This window comes from Cricetulus griseus, chromosome 2, assembly GCF_003668045.3.
Source record: "Cricetulus griseus strain 17A/GY chromosome 2, alternate assembly CriGri-PICRH-1.0, whole genome shotgun sequence".
Taxonomy (NCBI): Eukaryota; Metazoa; Chordata; class Mammalia; order Rodentia; family Cricetidae; genus Cricetulus; species Cricetulus griseus.
The window spans coordinates 149553354-149569226 of record NC_048595.1 but is presented as its reverse complement, the minus strand read 5'-3'; the positions used below and the strand labels follow the sequence as shown (position 1 = coordinate 149569226).

The 15873-nt window shown below is 41.7% G+C and overlaps 1 protein-coding gene across 1 annotated transcript in view; it reads right to left on the bottom strand.

Moving 5' to 3' along the window:
• The window catches only part of Cpa6 (carboxypeptidase A6), a 314492-nt gene extending 299002 nt beyond the window's left edge, over positions 1–15490 (bottom strand). Inside the window, exon 1 of the mRNA XM_027398702.2 lies at positions 15375–15490. Coding sequence (XP_027254503.1) covers positions 15375–15490 — 116 coding nt within the window. The remainder of the gene's footprint in view (positions 1–15374) is intronic.
• Positions 15491–15873: the final 383 nt, after the last annotated feature.

Here is a 15873-nt window from a genome sequence, read left to right as displayed (position 1 = left end):
AGATTGTCCCAACAAGACATATTAACCCACCACACCAGATTATCTATTTTAGAATACCAAATTACCCCACCACACCCAGATTGTCCTATCACACTGAGATGGTTATGTGTATTCTGGGGAACAAAGTCAGATCATCGTTCTTGGGACGCAGGAGCTTTACTAATTGAACTGTCACGTCAGCTGCATTCTTTCTGTTTTCTGGGACCCACAACTGAAATTTATGAACACTTTATTTTAAATCACCTACATGTATTACTCAGTGTGCCAAACATACAAAGTAAAGTAAAGATGAGATAAGTATATACATTTTCTTGGAAATTATCACAAAGAGAAAATATAATAACTACTTTTCAACATTCTTTAACTCAAAGAAATAAGATAAGTAATTTGCAATTGATCTTCAAATGATTTCTTTGTAGTTTTCAGGTTGTGGTTGTTGGATTAGGGATAGAATAAAATAGCCGCTGATCATATATAATACCAAAGAGTGAGAATATCAAACTAGTAAAGAGTCTGATGAAAATTAATGAAAATTAGATGAGAGACTTTATCGGACAATGGAACAACAATAGAAATTGTGTTTGGACAAACTCCTCTCCATCCATACTCCATAGAAGCCAGAATAAAATGGTCCTCAACTCATTTTGTGGCAATCAAAATGCATTCAACCTGTACTATGTTCCAATGATCACTATTACCACACTTTTAAAAAGAAATCGGTGCATGAAATGTCTGGCAAGTGTTTCTCCTGTGTTTCTTCTTAAAATGTAATGGACTAGCTCAGACCGGAAAAATATCTGTTATAGGGGAATATATGTAAAAGTGTAATGCATTGGACATTCTGTGCAGTCATTTCAAATGCTTTTCATCTCATTTAAACAAAAATCTAAATGTAGATTTAATAGTGCAATTGCATTGAGACCGCTGAAAACCATCACCTTAAATGTGTGTGTCAACATGATGGGGCAGCTCGTCACTTGGAGCTGAAAGGCTTTGAGCCCGGCTCACTCATTTCTGCATCTCCCCAGTGTATAAGTGACATCCACTGTGGCAACCACTTTGGTGATTTAATGTATTGCTGGCACACCCAGCAATCTCATTTGCTGTAAGGAATAGCAAAGGACTTGCTCATTTCTTTTTTCAGTCATTAGTTTGGCATGGGCTGCTATATTATTAAATATACAGATTCCTGATTGTTATTTGCCAAGCTCCTAGGATGACAGCTTTGGCACAGGATAACCCAGAAGGCAAAAGATTGCCTTAGGTCTTTTTTTTGGAGAATTTATACATGCTTGAAATTATTTTTTTCTTTGAATATAAAATTTGTAAGATTCACATACAGTAATTAGCAATTTGGAGAAAGGAGATTAGGTATGACAAAATCTGTAATGAAGTCACCTAGCCATAAAAACAAAAATACCCAAAATACCACTTAATATTTTGGGTCTTTCACACCAGGTATAGTGATAATATCATATATAAAAGTAAAATCAGAATGGCTAATGCTACTCTATTATTACGCTGCTCTCTGTTTTATATATTGGACATTAAAGTTGCTTGTAGATATTTACAATGGGCACAATAGATTCCACTATATGTACTGCAGTTGACCTTTGGCTTATTATTGAACATAAGTTATATTACAGGTTCTGAAAAAGCACATAAATTGGTGGTAAACATCTTTTTATGCACTCTAAATATTTGTCCACATTTTAGACATTAGAAAAGCATCTCACAAATAAAACTACATAAAATATTAATATGGAAAGTAGTTCATATTTGTTAAGTTTATATATGTCATCTTCTGCCTGGCCTAAGCACTTAGCATATATGACCTCAGTCAACAGTGTTCAAGTTTACTGATAGAGGGACTGAGTCATGGAGGGATTCACTCCCTCCAAGTTCACCTTGATAGTAAGTGGGAAAGCTGGGACATAAAACCAGATACTCTGTGGGTGTTCCTCTCTGCTGCATGGATTCTAACCACACATTGAACATGACGTGACCCTAAGGCAGATCATGGACATGAGCTTTGGAAGAGACAAGTTGCCTAATATGATCTCTGGATATCACAAGAAGTGATGCTCAGAAAGGCTAAATGACTCATTAGAGTAACAGATAGCTAGCAGCAGAGCTGGAGTTGAACACACTAGACTTCTCCTCTGGGGGGCCAGTGACATGCTCAAAGACTGGTTCTGTGTTGGCACCACCTGGGATCTTGTGAGAAATGCAGGCTCTCTGGTTATATTAAGTCTTTCTGAAGTTAACAGAGTCCCCAGACTTCATTTGCACCTCTAACCTTGACTAGCAGTGAGCTCCGTAAAGTTGACAGACCTTTGCTACTTTAAAGAGAAGAAATCTGCATATAAGCTGCTAGCTAGAGAAAATGAGCTCATTGTTCAGAATTAACAGCTGTATCATTGAAACATCTGAAATTGTTGTAATTTTAGCTTTTAAAATATACATATTGGCAATTTATTGTTGTTCAATGCTAGTGAAGAGTAGGATAACAGGTATTTGTCAGTCTTGGGAGAGGTTGGATTTGAGAGAAAATAAGAAAATGGCCCTTGTCTCAAAGAGGAAACAGTATAGTTAGGAAAAATAAACAAGTACTTGCCATACAAAGTGATGGGTGCTTTTGTGGAACATTCTGAGAGCCTGGGAGGAAGGTAAGTGACATTTTGGAAGAGTTATGAGAAAAAGTGATCATTTGCTACTATCAATGGCAAGAAAGATGAGCATACAAGGCTTAGCCAGATTAGTAAATAGGTATCTCTGTATCCTTTGTTCAGAGCCAGATAGAATACATAAATAATATTGGTGTGCTACGCAGGATAGAAGATGGAAATTGCTGCTTCGATTGCATAAGCCTGTCAGCTGCACTGTGCTTAATGGTAATGGCAGGTAGGGAGAGTTACAGCACTTAGGATATACTAGTCTCCCAGGCTGAAATGCATCCATGTGTTGGTTATGTGGGTGTGACATTAAATGACTGGACATTGGTCCTCAACCCCACCTTCAGCCCCTCATCTTCTCCACCCTTTTCTCCCATTCTCAAAGGAGCTAGCTGGCTTTATGAAGTCTGGATAGTTGAGCCCTGCTGTGAGATGCCAGCTGAGCATCAATCAGGAGCCTGTATGAGGACCCTGTATGAGCATGCATCTCCAGCTCCCATCATCTCTTCAAAGCTGTACTTTCAGAATGACCCTAATTCTGTGGTTCCTGAAGTTAATGCAGGGATCTGATTTAGGGAGCTGAGTGTAAGCCTGCAAGCAAGCTTTGTTCTTTCTGAGTTGGGGCATTGAAAGAAATAGAAAAAGATGAATGAATTTATAGACAATAAATTTCTGAAGAACTTTAAAAAGACTTTTGGTTAATAAGAATTAGTTTTGAGATGAGAAATGACATGATCCTTGAAGTGAATTGACTGAACAGCAGCCTATAGTTTCAGATGAAGTTGTTATACATATTCTTTAGAGGATAAAATAACATGGGTTTCTCTAAATTGGTAAAAGGCAATGGCTAAAGCCATGCATGGCTTTAATGTTTCTAATCCCAGCAGTCTGGAGGTTGATGCAGGAGGACTGAGAATAAAAGGCTGGCTTTGGCTACATATTAAAATCTTATCTCAAAAAAGTCAAATCAGAGAATGAGTATGATCAAAACATATTAGATAGATGCCTAGAAATGTCATAATAAAAGTCATTATTATTTATAATTAATATATGCTACAAAAACATAAGAGGAAGCCAGATCAAATCCAAGGAGACAAAGGCAGTGGTTAACAAAGTGGGTATGATTTTGACACCCCTAGTGGCCTCAGAGATCTCCTCCCAGGAGCAGAGTGCTTCTCACAGCTATCTTAGTTGCTTAGGGGCTTAACAAATAAGACCAAATCTGGATAGGAGTACAAGGCCCTGAAGACAATGTGCAGGAAGACCCAGCCACAGGAGGGTGGGTGACACCCATGCTCAGAGAGGCAGCTATTCTGGGTCCCCTCATTTCTCTGAGGCCACCCAGGCAAATGCTTTCAAGTTCTCTCTGCTGCTTATCCATGAAAGAACATCTGGCAGTCTCTGTGATTCCAAGTTTGTGCCTTTCCCTATCTCATGCCCACCTTTCCTTCCCTTCCTCCCTGCCTCCTTCCCTCCCTGCCATCCATCCTTCCATCCATCCATCCAACCATCCACCCACCCATGTCAGTTTTTACTGAACAGGCCAACCACCCCCTGGGGACCATGGGAATCTAGATTCACAGAAGACACAGTATCTCATGCCCTCTTGCTTCTCACCTAACAGAACCTACAGCACAACCACACAGGGTTATATATCCCAAGTAGTACAGTGGTATACAGGATAGAGAGGGTGCTGTGGGCTCCTGGGTGAGAGCGGTCATAGCTACTTGGTGACATCATAGACTTGGCTGGCTGAGGACAAGGTGTTTGAACTGGATAATAAATGGTGGATAGGTGTAGATGGTTGAGGGTTGACTTGAAGTATGTTATAGAGAGAATGACACAGGTGAAGAGAGCTGCCTGTGGTTCTGGGGAGTTTACAGAGATAAATCAGAAGTAGATGGCTACCTAGTGGATAGCAGTAGTAACAAAGGATGAGTGACACACAGCTCCCATAAATGGAAGCCCCTGCCTTGTAGTCCACCGTCCTCACTTCTGGTTCTTTCCAGTGCTTTTCAAACCTTAGCTTAATCACAGCCTGCACTGTTTAAGTTGCAGGTTGCCAGGCCCCTCTCCCAGCACCTCTTGCTGGAGTGGTTTCCAGACTAGGAACTTCCCTTTCTAACAAGTCCCCAGCTGGCTGGCTGGGTGCACTGTTCAAGGTCATGTACAGAGACTCTCAGCTAGACACTTTCTTACACCTAGAAACTTCTGTCTTTAGCCATACTGCTCCTGGTTTTCTTCTTTATTCCTCCCATCAACTCTCCTGACATTCTTTATCCCTCTTCTGCACTTTATCTCTCTCCATAGCTCTTATCAGAACTCAACACCATGGTTTATTAATTTTCAATCATCCTTTTAGAATGTAAATCCCCCAAGAGACTTTGTTTTATTCACAGGTACCTGAAAGCAGGGCTCCTTTTTAGTATCTAACATTTGGTCTAAGACTCCTGGACCTTAAATCAGCCTGTAATGTGCAGGTTGTCTATCAATAATGCTGACAGGAAAGGGGAGAGATGCCTTGGGAGGAAGAGATAAGGGGCTTTGTATCTTGCAGCAGGAAGTATGGGAGTGAGAGGACACAGGACAGATGCTGTGACCCTCCATCTTGTCAGGCAAGAGCACACACTGACCTAATACACTGACATTTTTGTTTCTTAATTATATAGGTGCCCTGCCTGTGCTTTCCTCCCCATTGTCCCACCTTCTATGGGGAGATCTGCTTCCTTCCCTTTCTTTTCATTAGCAAAAAGTTTGGGGTCAGAAATGGGAAGGAGGAAGTTAATTTCCATTGTCAGCTTGCCTACATTTACAGTTACCCAGGAAACACAGCTTGGGGAGGTCAGAGGGAATTTCCAGAGCTTTAACAGAGGAAGGAAGACCCACTGTGAATGTGGCTGTCACTGGCCTCTCCACTGGGATTCTAGACTGAATAGAAAGAATTAGAAGAAGAAAGTGGGCTGTGGTGATATATTGTTTATGATTTATTACAGCTTGCCTGAGGATTCAGAAAGCAAAGTTAGCCACAAGTTATAGAGATCAGGCTGTAGTGATACACATCTTTAATCCTAGGATTCAGGATTAAGAGATAAATGGATCTCTGTGAGTCCAAAGCCACCCAGGTCTACACAAGACTGATCCAGTTCTGAAGAGAAACAGCTCACACAAAGATGATCTCAGCACCTGGGATCACAAGCCTTTAATCCCAGCAGTAGGGGAGTAAATAAGACAGGAGCAGGTTCTTCAGTAGTCGGTATCAAGATTCATTCTCTAGGTACACTGAGGATAGGAGGGATTCATTCTCCAGACACATTGAGGATAGGAAGACATTAAAGTCTCAGGATTCTCCAGCCACACGGAGAGGAGGCAGCAGTATGGGATTTGATGGAGCCAAGATCACATTTCAGTCTGAGGTAGAATAAGAAGCTTGTGCTCAGCTGCTTTGCTTTTCTGATCTTCAGCTTGAAGCTTGAACCCCAATATCAGTCTCTGGGTCTTTTTTTTGTGCTACAGTGAGCAGCTCACAGCATTCCCCTGCCTCTGATTTCTGCTGGGAATATAGTGTGATCAACTTCCTTCGATCCAGCTCTATGCTTTCCCTGCCAGAATGTACTGTAACCTCTAACAGTGAGCCAAAATAAGCCTTTTGTTCCTTAAGTTGCTTTTGTCGGGTATTTTGTTATAGAAACAAGAAAAGTAACCAATATAGAAAGGTAAGATACTGGGAAGGGTGGGAGTAATTGGAGTGACTATATTTAGAGTGACTGTGTGGATAACACACTATCAGCAATCTGTCCTTTTATGGGCAAAGGAAAAGCATTCTCATTTTAGGCAAAAAAATCGCAATGAGCAAAACTTCACCCCATAAGCTAAGGACTTAGATACTAGCTGATAAGAAAACATTCCATCAGCTCTAAACAACCAGCTATCCTGGCAGCTCTCAAAGTCTCCAATCTCTGGGATGTTTAGTGATTTTGACATGAGATGTGCTGTTACTACATCATCAGACATCCTATACGGTCATGATGGATAGGAAAGAGCCACATTTTACAAATCTGTAAAACCATAAAAGGAACTCAGTAGACATTTATCTGGTTCATGAATTAGTCTGACAAGATACAGAACTCCCAAAAGGCACTTAGAAGTGGGAATATGGTTAATGAGGACACATAAGCAAAAGGCTGAAGATTCTGTGTGTGCAAAAATAAACCAGGTTCTCACTGGTTTGTGTGTGATGCCCTGAAAGTCTCCTCTCTTAGCAGAAAACCCAAGTCTAAAATAACTTAAAAATCCAAGGTGGGGGGATATGTCAATAAAACAACAGGAGAGACAAACTAGGGAGTGTATGTGGCAACCTAATGAATGGGCATTTTTCTTTGATTTGATCACTTGCTCATTTGTGTTACCCTTTCTCTTCAGCCCTCTTTCCCTCCCCCTCTCTACTCTTTTTTTCTAGACTGTTGAATTAAAACAGAAGCCCCCAGGAAGTTGAAATGGCCACACAGACTCACTCTGCAAGACAGAAAAAAACTCACTAAAGATCTTTCACCTCACATATGCTAAGGAATTATAGCCAGTGTGTCACCGGCAGTCAGAGGAGGTAGAGTGAAGGATGAGAGGTTGGGAGATGGACTAGAAGGTATTTCCAGTTCTTCCTAAGGAAAAAAATCATGATGTTCACAGTCTTTTACTTAATGCCTCAGAAAGGTGGAAGAGTATACAAACAGTCAATTTTATGAACAGATGTGCCTGCGTAAGAGCTGAGCCTTTCCAATTAGTTATTAGCACAACCATATAATATAACACCTTGTAATTGTATGTTGATTTCCAAAGCACTATGCCATTTCCTCTTGTGGGAGAGAAAGAGAAATTGGTGGTTGTCTTCTCCTTTTTCTTCTTACACTGCTATTATGTTTTTAGGTTTCCTTTTTTCATTTCAGAGCCCCAGAAACTGCTCCAACACAAATCTACAAACGTAATTTCTCTCTCTGTGTGTGTGCCCTCAATTCCAGGTGTTTCACCAGAAGAGAAATATTTAGATGGTTCAATTAAAGTTATTTAATAATATGACCATTGATGGGAGCAGGATAGGAGTGGACAGTCAAGGTGGCTGAAGCATCCAAACATAAGTGCTCCCTGGGTCTGAGGAACAAAATAATTACATCTTAGAGGCCAGAAAGTTGGATGCTGCCAGGTAGCTGCCAGCAAGAGATGTCTATAGAAGGCCCAGCTACTGTTAGGATGTTGCACTAAATGAAGCCAGAAAGGAGTGGCAGGGAAGAAATTCTCTGACTTCTCTCTCTTTTTGCCTCCCCTGGCCTGATGGAGAAAGTAGCCAGACATAAGGCTGAGTGGTCTATCTCCCAGACACAGAAAAAAGAATGCAGAGAATGAATGGTGACTGAAAGCTACTGACATTCCTGTTTGGCTTTCATTGTGACTTCATACAGGCATGTTGGAACACACATCTGTATCCTTCTGTGAAAATGCCATAGGCACAGTGATAGTTTACAGATAATGTTACTTGTCACATGAAGTTAATGAACTATTGGAAAAAATTCATGGGCTGGAGATGGCTTTTCTTGTGAACTATTATCTTGACCATTGGTGTTGATCCTTCTAAAGGATTTGGGTCATTGCCCTCAGGAACATTCAGAACCCTAGTCCTCACTCCTAGTTCAGGTCTCTATTCATCCTACCGTCATAGTGAGGGATAGGCCTCCCTACTTTGCAGAAAAAGGAAGGGACAACAGTATTCTGTCTTATGGAGATCCCACCCCATCACTTCCTCTCTGCCTCTTCTTTACCTACAGTCTCTCACTCTTCTTTATCTACAGTCTCTCTCTCTTCTTTATACTCCTGGCATGAGACAAGAGCAAACTGTACCTTTCTTAAAGCAAAATAGCAAAGCTCTCCTTCAGTGTAAGGTTTAGGTCCCTCACCCCTGTGCCCACTTTCCTTTTCAGGGATAAGGTATTTGAAATTACTGTCCACACTCAATGCTAATTTTTCACATCCCACTCAGTCTTCAACATGCTCTGGTTTTTCAGCCATCCTTTGGTCAAAGGTACCTTTGATGACATCACACATGTTTTCCTTTATGGAAACCAGCAGATACCCCCTGGTTATAACTGAGGTAACTGGCCTCTCCTTGACATTCAACATTCATTTCCTTTCATTTTTGTTTTCTGTATTTCTTCCTTTATGGACCTTTCTAATGGTTTCTTCTCTGACATTTCCCCTAGTTTTTGGCTGTCTTCTCTTTTCATGTCAGTGTACTCTTTCTGGATGCTCTACCAGATGCTTAGAAATTCTGTTTGCATATCATTTAGTACAGTTTATTTCTCAGTCTCTCTGTGTCTCTGTCTCTGTTTCTCTGTGTGTATCTGTATGTCTGTCTGTCTGTCCCCCCCTCTTCCTATCTCTGGCTCTCTCCCTCTCTCTGGCTCTCTTCCCCCCATCTCTCTCTCTCTGTGTGTAGCTTCAGACCCATATATCCAACTGGGCTTAAAATGAGCATCTTTAGTTGCATGTATATGAAAAAGTGAAAAAGTGTTTATTTTCTCTATACTGATTTATACAATCCTGAGGGTGAATCATTTATCCCTGTTTTATCTATCTAATTACCCAATTGTAACAGCTCTTTAACTGATACCCCTCTCTCTCTCTCTCTCTCTCTCTCTCTCTCTCTCTCTCTCTGTCATTGCAGCAGCCTCATATTATAATGATTACTATATCAGTTGTCTTGTGGACAGCTATTTACCTTTTTATCTTCCCTTCTTAGGGATTCCAGAGAGAACTTTCTCTTTTACAAATTTGTCGGAATTCCCTGAAAATATATTAGTATTCTATCACCTTAGGTGAGATTAGAATTGAATGTAACAGATGACAAAATATGTCACTCTTACACTTGCATCTTTGGTGAGAGAAGCAATTGTACTCTGATTATCTAGACCTTACTGTGAGCTCTCTGAGCCCTTTGAAATGAAGTTACCCCTGTGCCTGAAAAGCCTTCCTTAAATTTCCACTTGATGTCTTTGTTTTTCTTTTAAGACAGAGATGAGGCCAAGCTTTTTCAGTGCCAACCATTTAAAAGGAAAAGGCAGTATACCTTATACATTCAATAATCCACTCAAATTTCTGTCCTTCAAGAAACATCTCATAGCTGAGAAACCAACTTTGACATCCTCTCCATCCTTCAGTCTGGATTAGATGGCCCTCTCAAGCACTTGCCTGGCACCAAGAATTTTCTCATAGGGTGGGGATTCTAGGTTGGAACTCCTTGTTTATCTGCTTGAGTTACTCATTATGTAGTATTCATGAACTGCTCTTTTGAAACTAGCAATGGGCAGACACCTCATAGATACTTACAGAAATGAAATAGTCCCTCTTTAAAGACTCCCCAGCTTTGCCAAAATGTATGGCTTCATCCCCAGAAATTCATAGAAATTGGGAAGGTTGTGATAGCTTCTAGAGTCACCAAATGCTACAATCACTGTGAGGAATGAATGCTGAGAACTTCCTGACCCAGGTTTTAGTCCTAATGTCCCCTAGCTCTGCAAACCCCTTTATCTTTTTTTGTGGAGTTCCGCTTGCTCCATTATTACACAAGAAAATTGGGCTATGGGCTTTTTTTTTTTTTTTCTGTCTTCTTTAGTTCTGACATTCTATGACTTGGAAAGAGCATTTGTAAAATAAAGGCAGGTATTTTCAATCACTTTAAAGTGTGAAACTCTACAGAACCAAGTTGAAGGGAGAATAGGCTATGGTTAGCGGGTGTCAGTGAGACTACTGCAGGCCCACTAGTGTCCCTCAGCAAGTGTGTCCAGATCTGGCCTTCAGCTAATGACAACACTTCACAACCTCTCTTATACCTAAACCATCTACCCAATTCTCGTCCATGGGGGAAGAGGTCAAACTTTTGGCCTTTGGCCTTCCTTTCCTTTCTCCCACTGGCTGGACTGTGATATGAAAGCTTCCTTCCTGCACCATATTTGGGAATTCAGTGTTGATCAGGTTAGAGCCACAGGACCTTGGGAGCCTGGGTCTCTGGCACTGCCAACTAACCACAGCTGTTTTGGATTTTTATATGAGTGCAAAATGAATTTATTTAGGTTATTAAAGGTAGGGGCTCCTTGCTATAGCAAAAAACAAACAAAGCAAGGCAATCCAACAGTATACTAAAAATAGATACTAAAAGAAAATGTTTTACTACTTCAAAAACATTGAAAAAAAGGCAAAGATAATGATTTTGTTGAAGGGAACTACTTAGAAGTTTATTTCATCAAGCAATGAAATAAATTTTAGAGAATTTATGACAGTAGCCAGACCATGTACCTGGAACTTTCTCTTTAGCAGTCTGTTTTACCATGAAAAAGCAGATGCCACTGGCAGACTGGAATGGCATAGACATAACAAAGCAAATTCTAATCCAGTGAACTAGTTACCTACTTATGGATTACAATGAAGACTCTAAAAAACAAATCACCAAGAGAACTTCTATTTTCTCTGCTGCAATTCCAAGTTCTCTGCTTGTAATTCTGTGCGAAGACAGAAAAGCATCAGTGTATTTGTGGCCAGTTCAAACTGTGATGTATGGAAGTATTAACAGCCTTTGCTGCCTTTTCAAGAGGTGGAATGGTTACCAGGTAATGCCAGCACTGAGGAGAAGACTCCAGGTACCATAAAATAAAGGGTCCACTATCAGACTGGGCACTGAGGAGAAAGTGGCTCAGAAGTAGTAGAAACATTCCTCTTTCCACTAGCTGGGTGAGCAGAGAGAGCCTAGCCTCATATTCTGCCTGTTGAGAGCAGTGGGTCTCAACCTTCCTAATGCTGAGGCCCTTTAATACAGTTCCACCATGCTGTGGTGACCCCAACTGTAAAATTATTTTTATTGATACTTCATAAATGTAATTTTTCTACTGTTATAAATCATAAGGAAAATATGTGATGTACAGGGTATTGGATATGGGACTCCTGTGTGGGGCATGACCCACAGGTTGAGAACCACTGGTTCAGAGGACTAGAGAGCTGCAGCCTGTACATCTTTAGCGAGAAAAGCTCAAAGCCCTCACACACAGCATGCTGTAGTGAGAAAAGGTTTTTCTGTATCAGTTGATAAACAGCTCTTAGCGGATCTGCTATGAGCCAGTACATAAACTAAAAACACTCTACCATTAATGGAGAGAAAAGAGTAAAAGAAACTTCCAGAAGCTACTGGAGACTAAGTATACACTGCCTTGCTGGGGGCGGGTGGTGGGTGGAGATGGTTCAAAACCAACACTATCACTGACTCACCACATGTGCTTTATAATGGCCTAGACACATAGCAAGCACATTTCTGTCATTCGTGAGCTGAGAGGGCTGCTCTTTGCCTTAGGCATTTTGATCTGCCTGCTCCAGTGGCTAGAACTACAACTCCACTCTGGTTAGAAGTAGGTTGCGCAGATGAGGAGGAGCAGAACAGAGGCAGTCCAATTATAGATGCCTTGAAAGTCGGGCAGAGGAGTCTAGATCTGACAAAGGTGGCACTAGGGAGCCAAAGTTGACCTTTGAGTGAAAAGATTAACATGTGTGTCATTTTAGCAAAGTCATCACATGAGAAAGGGCTAGAATCACATCAGTTGGGAGGAGATTACTCCAGATTGAGGTAAAGTAGTTCTGAAGTGGCTGGCAGCCATTCCCAGGGAGAAAAAGGAACAAATGAGGTGCTTTTCACAAGGATGGGATAATTACAAACAGATTTCTTCTTTGGAAATGAAATGAGAAGGTAGTTGAAGCAATGCAGGTAACCCCATAAAAGAAGCCAATCATACACAAACAAAAGTCTCACATATATGAGATACTTTCCATGGGGACACTTCTCTGACAGAAAGGGGGCATTGGCAATTAATATGCCAGAGCTGTAGGTACAAACAGGACTGTCCTGGCCATAGTGGTCAATTCTAGAGAAGTGGAGACTTCAAAGTCTTTTCTGATTGAAGACGTTCAACCACCACCATGGAAGGAACTCTCAGATTCGTGACATCCTGCCCTCAGGTCCTAGGTTTCAATGCTGTAGAACATTATGTATATGCTCTAACCTCACAGTAAATAAGCACGTCCTTCCATGAAACTAAGATGATGGGAAAGAAGACAAGACACAGTGATATTGCCTGTTTACCCAGTGCTCCTTGATTATCATGGAACTGTCTGATTTGGTCTTGCTATCCCCTGCAGCCCTCCACTAGCTGAGTGGTGGTAGAGTATTATTGGAAATCAAATTACTGTTCTTGCCTGTCTTTTTAAACCTCCCTTGTAGGTGTGTGATACATTTATCCTAAAAGGTCTAGTCTTTGTCTTCAGCTCTTCCCTGCAGGCGTGTAGTTTCTCTAACTCATCTTTAAACTTATTTCCCGAGACACCTAAAGGAAGCCTCTATTCCACATTGGCTGTATTCAACTGCTGCTTGTATAGAGAGGGCCTGATGCTCCTTAGCTGTTCTGAAGGGGCATGCTGTTTTCCTGAATGTTCTCCTGCAGACGACAATCACATAGTATTGCATTTGGGCAATACCTGCCAAATATCTTTACCATAACTCAAGGAATAAGGCTGTCCCATAATTATTAACAAGAAAATCAACAAAAGGGATAAAGTGAGGCAGCCTACAACCATGCTAAATAGGCAGAGGCAAATTCAACATTAGATGGTATTTTACCCTGTTTTCCTACCAGATTCTTGATCCCTAAAGAGCTAAATATACAGAGTGGTTCCTAAGTAAACACAGCAAAACCCTCCCAAATCTGAGCAGCATTTGTCCTTGGTGATGAGAAAATGACTTCTGCCTCTTGAAGGTGAGTTAAAGTTCTCTGTTTTCAATGGTAAGGAAACCCAGAAATGGTTCTGATTTCAAGAGGCTTTAGGCTTCTTTTATGATGGACAGGTAGTGAGTGATCCTTCAGCTTCTCTTTTTTTTTTTCCTTCCAGCTTCCAGACATCTGGTAATTTATACATTTGGGAATATCTTATTATGTTGCAGCCTAAGAGAAATGGCGAATATTATACCTTCAGTGCACAGCGGGAGAGGAGGCAGGACCATCTCCCTCAGGAGTGGCTCTATTTGCTAAAACTTCTATCTGGAAAAGATATTGCTGGCCTTATTTCTCCTACACCCAGTGGTGGTTGGGGAAGGATGCACACCTGCTCAGCTGGAAACTGAGCTGGAAACTTATTATTGATGAGTGCCATGCACTGAAGTAATTATGAACAGGGCCACAGCTGAGTGGAGGAGTGCGTGCCTGTATCACACAAAGCACATGTAAGTTGGTGATATATGTTTATCGTCTGGTGTGACGTCAGCCGAAGGGTCAGATTAACTCCTCCACAACCTTAGTCTACAGGTCGGTCGTTACCATAGACTTCTTTGCCCGAATGTGTAACTAGTGTTGTGTGTACAAGACAAATTACAGGATGTAGAGCCTGGGCCTTGCTGTGCTGGAGACTAGAAAGAACCCCTTTGATGTAAATGCCTTCTGTGCCTCAAGAAAAAAAAATACAGGTGGGAAATTTTAAGGTTATAGTCCCACTTCTGTCTCACCAAACACCTCTGCCTTTGTTTCTCGACCTTTCCAAGTAAGAATGTCTCCCAATAAATCCTGTATTTGTAAGATCACTAATAAAAGGAATGTCCAGTTCCCTGGGGAGAGAACGGGAAGAACAGTCCACAATTCTGTGTTCCAGGTTCTCACAAGCTCCACATACTGTTCCTAAAAAGAGCAACTTTGGTGCCGGGGGAATGCTAAACTTTCTTCACTGGAGACAGCTGAGTAGTACAGCAGCAGACAGCTTAGAAAGAGGGGCTGGCTTAGAAAGACGTGCTGCCTCTGCTCCTCCCTGGTTTTAAGCAGCTGAACTAGAGGATATAGTATGGTTTCTCTTTGAAATGCAGACATTCTATAACTTCCAGATTCAAAGACAGCCCTCGGCAAACCTGAGCCAAACACATGCTATCTGTACCACAGCGAGCCTTCAGGATAATAACAATGGACACAGTAGTACACTTCTTTAATCCCAGCTCTGGGCCTCCCTAAGATTGCCATCTCAGACCCAGCTACCCTATTGAAAGGAGAAAACTGCTTTCTTCTTGTTGTTTCTCCTTAAAAATGCCCACAATTTTACAGTCAGCTACTTTTATTCTGCTTTTAAAAAAATCTGCTTATTTTGTGTTGAATTATTTGAACTACCTAGATCTGAAATATCTAACAATCACTTTGAAGTATTTTTTAAAATCATATTAAGGTCCAATGAGTCACAGGTGAATTTTAGCACACTGCTAGTATGCACAGTTCTAAAGGAGACAGTTTAATTTTCAGGTCATACTTCCCGTGGTACAACAAACAGTATCCTTTACAGATGAGCATCAGCCAAGGCAGATGCTGCAGATACTGGCCAGGGCACCCCAGGACACTTTCCCATTGAATTCCGAGGCCACAGCTGGGGCTGGGACACTCTAAACAACAATATCTAGCCAGACTCTTGCCTACTGCTCTTTCTCAGCCAACTGAACCAAATTGCTGGATGCTGTATATACATTTTAAAGAGGAGACTATGAAAGCCTCTCAGGGTCACACAGAAACCACAAACAACAACATGGTGAGGCACATACAACTCCCTCAAACAAGTCAAAGCCTTGTAGGACACGAAGTTAGCTCCACTTACCCAGCATAGCGGTTGTCATAAGGGTGGCAGTGGCCCGACTGTAGCATCTTCAAAAGGAGCCAGCAAAGAGGCAGAAAAGCAGCTGTGTGGCTCCCGGGCTTCCCGAGAAACTTCATACCTTAGCAGTGAGAGGAGTTGAAAGTTGCTTAACAGCAGTCACCAAAGGAGGCGGGTTACAGCACCCCCTGCTCACTGGCAAGTTGTCTGGGAAGGGGATGGGGAGAAGGCTTGGGAATGAGCAAAATGTGACACTTCAGGCAGCCAGGGAGAAGGGGAGGTGCTCTCAAGAGCGGGCCTTGTGAGGAGACGCAGCCCAGCCCAGCCCAGCCTGAAAGCAGGCACTGATCCTAAATCAGGCTCTCCTGAAGGGGCTGGGCCTCCCTGAGCTGACTCACAGGCGGGCTTTGCAGGGTGCTAACAGCCTGTGGGGAACCCTTCTCTGGTTTTGGTTTGCCTATTTGCCTGTTGGCGATTCCTAAGTCTTTTGTACAACCTTTCT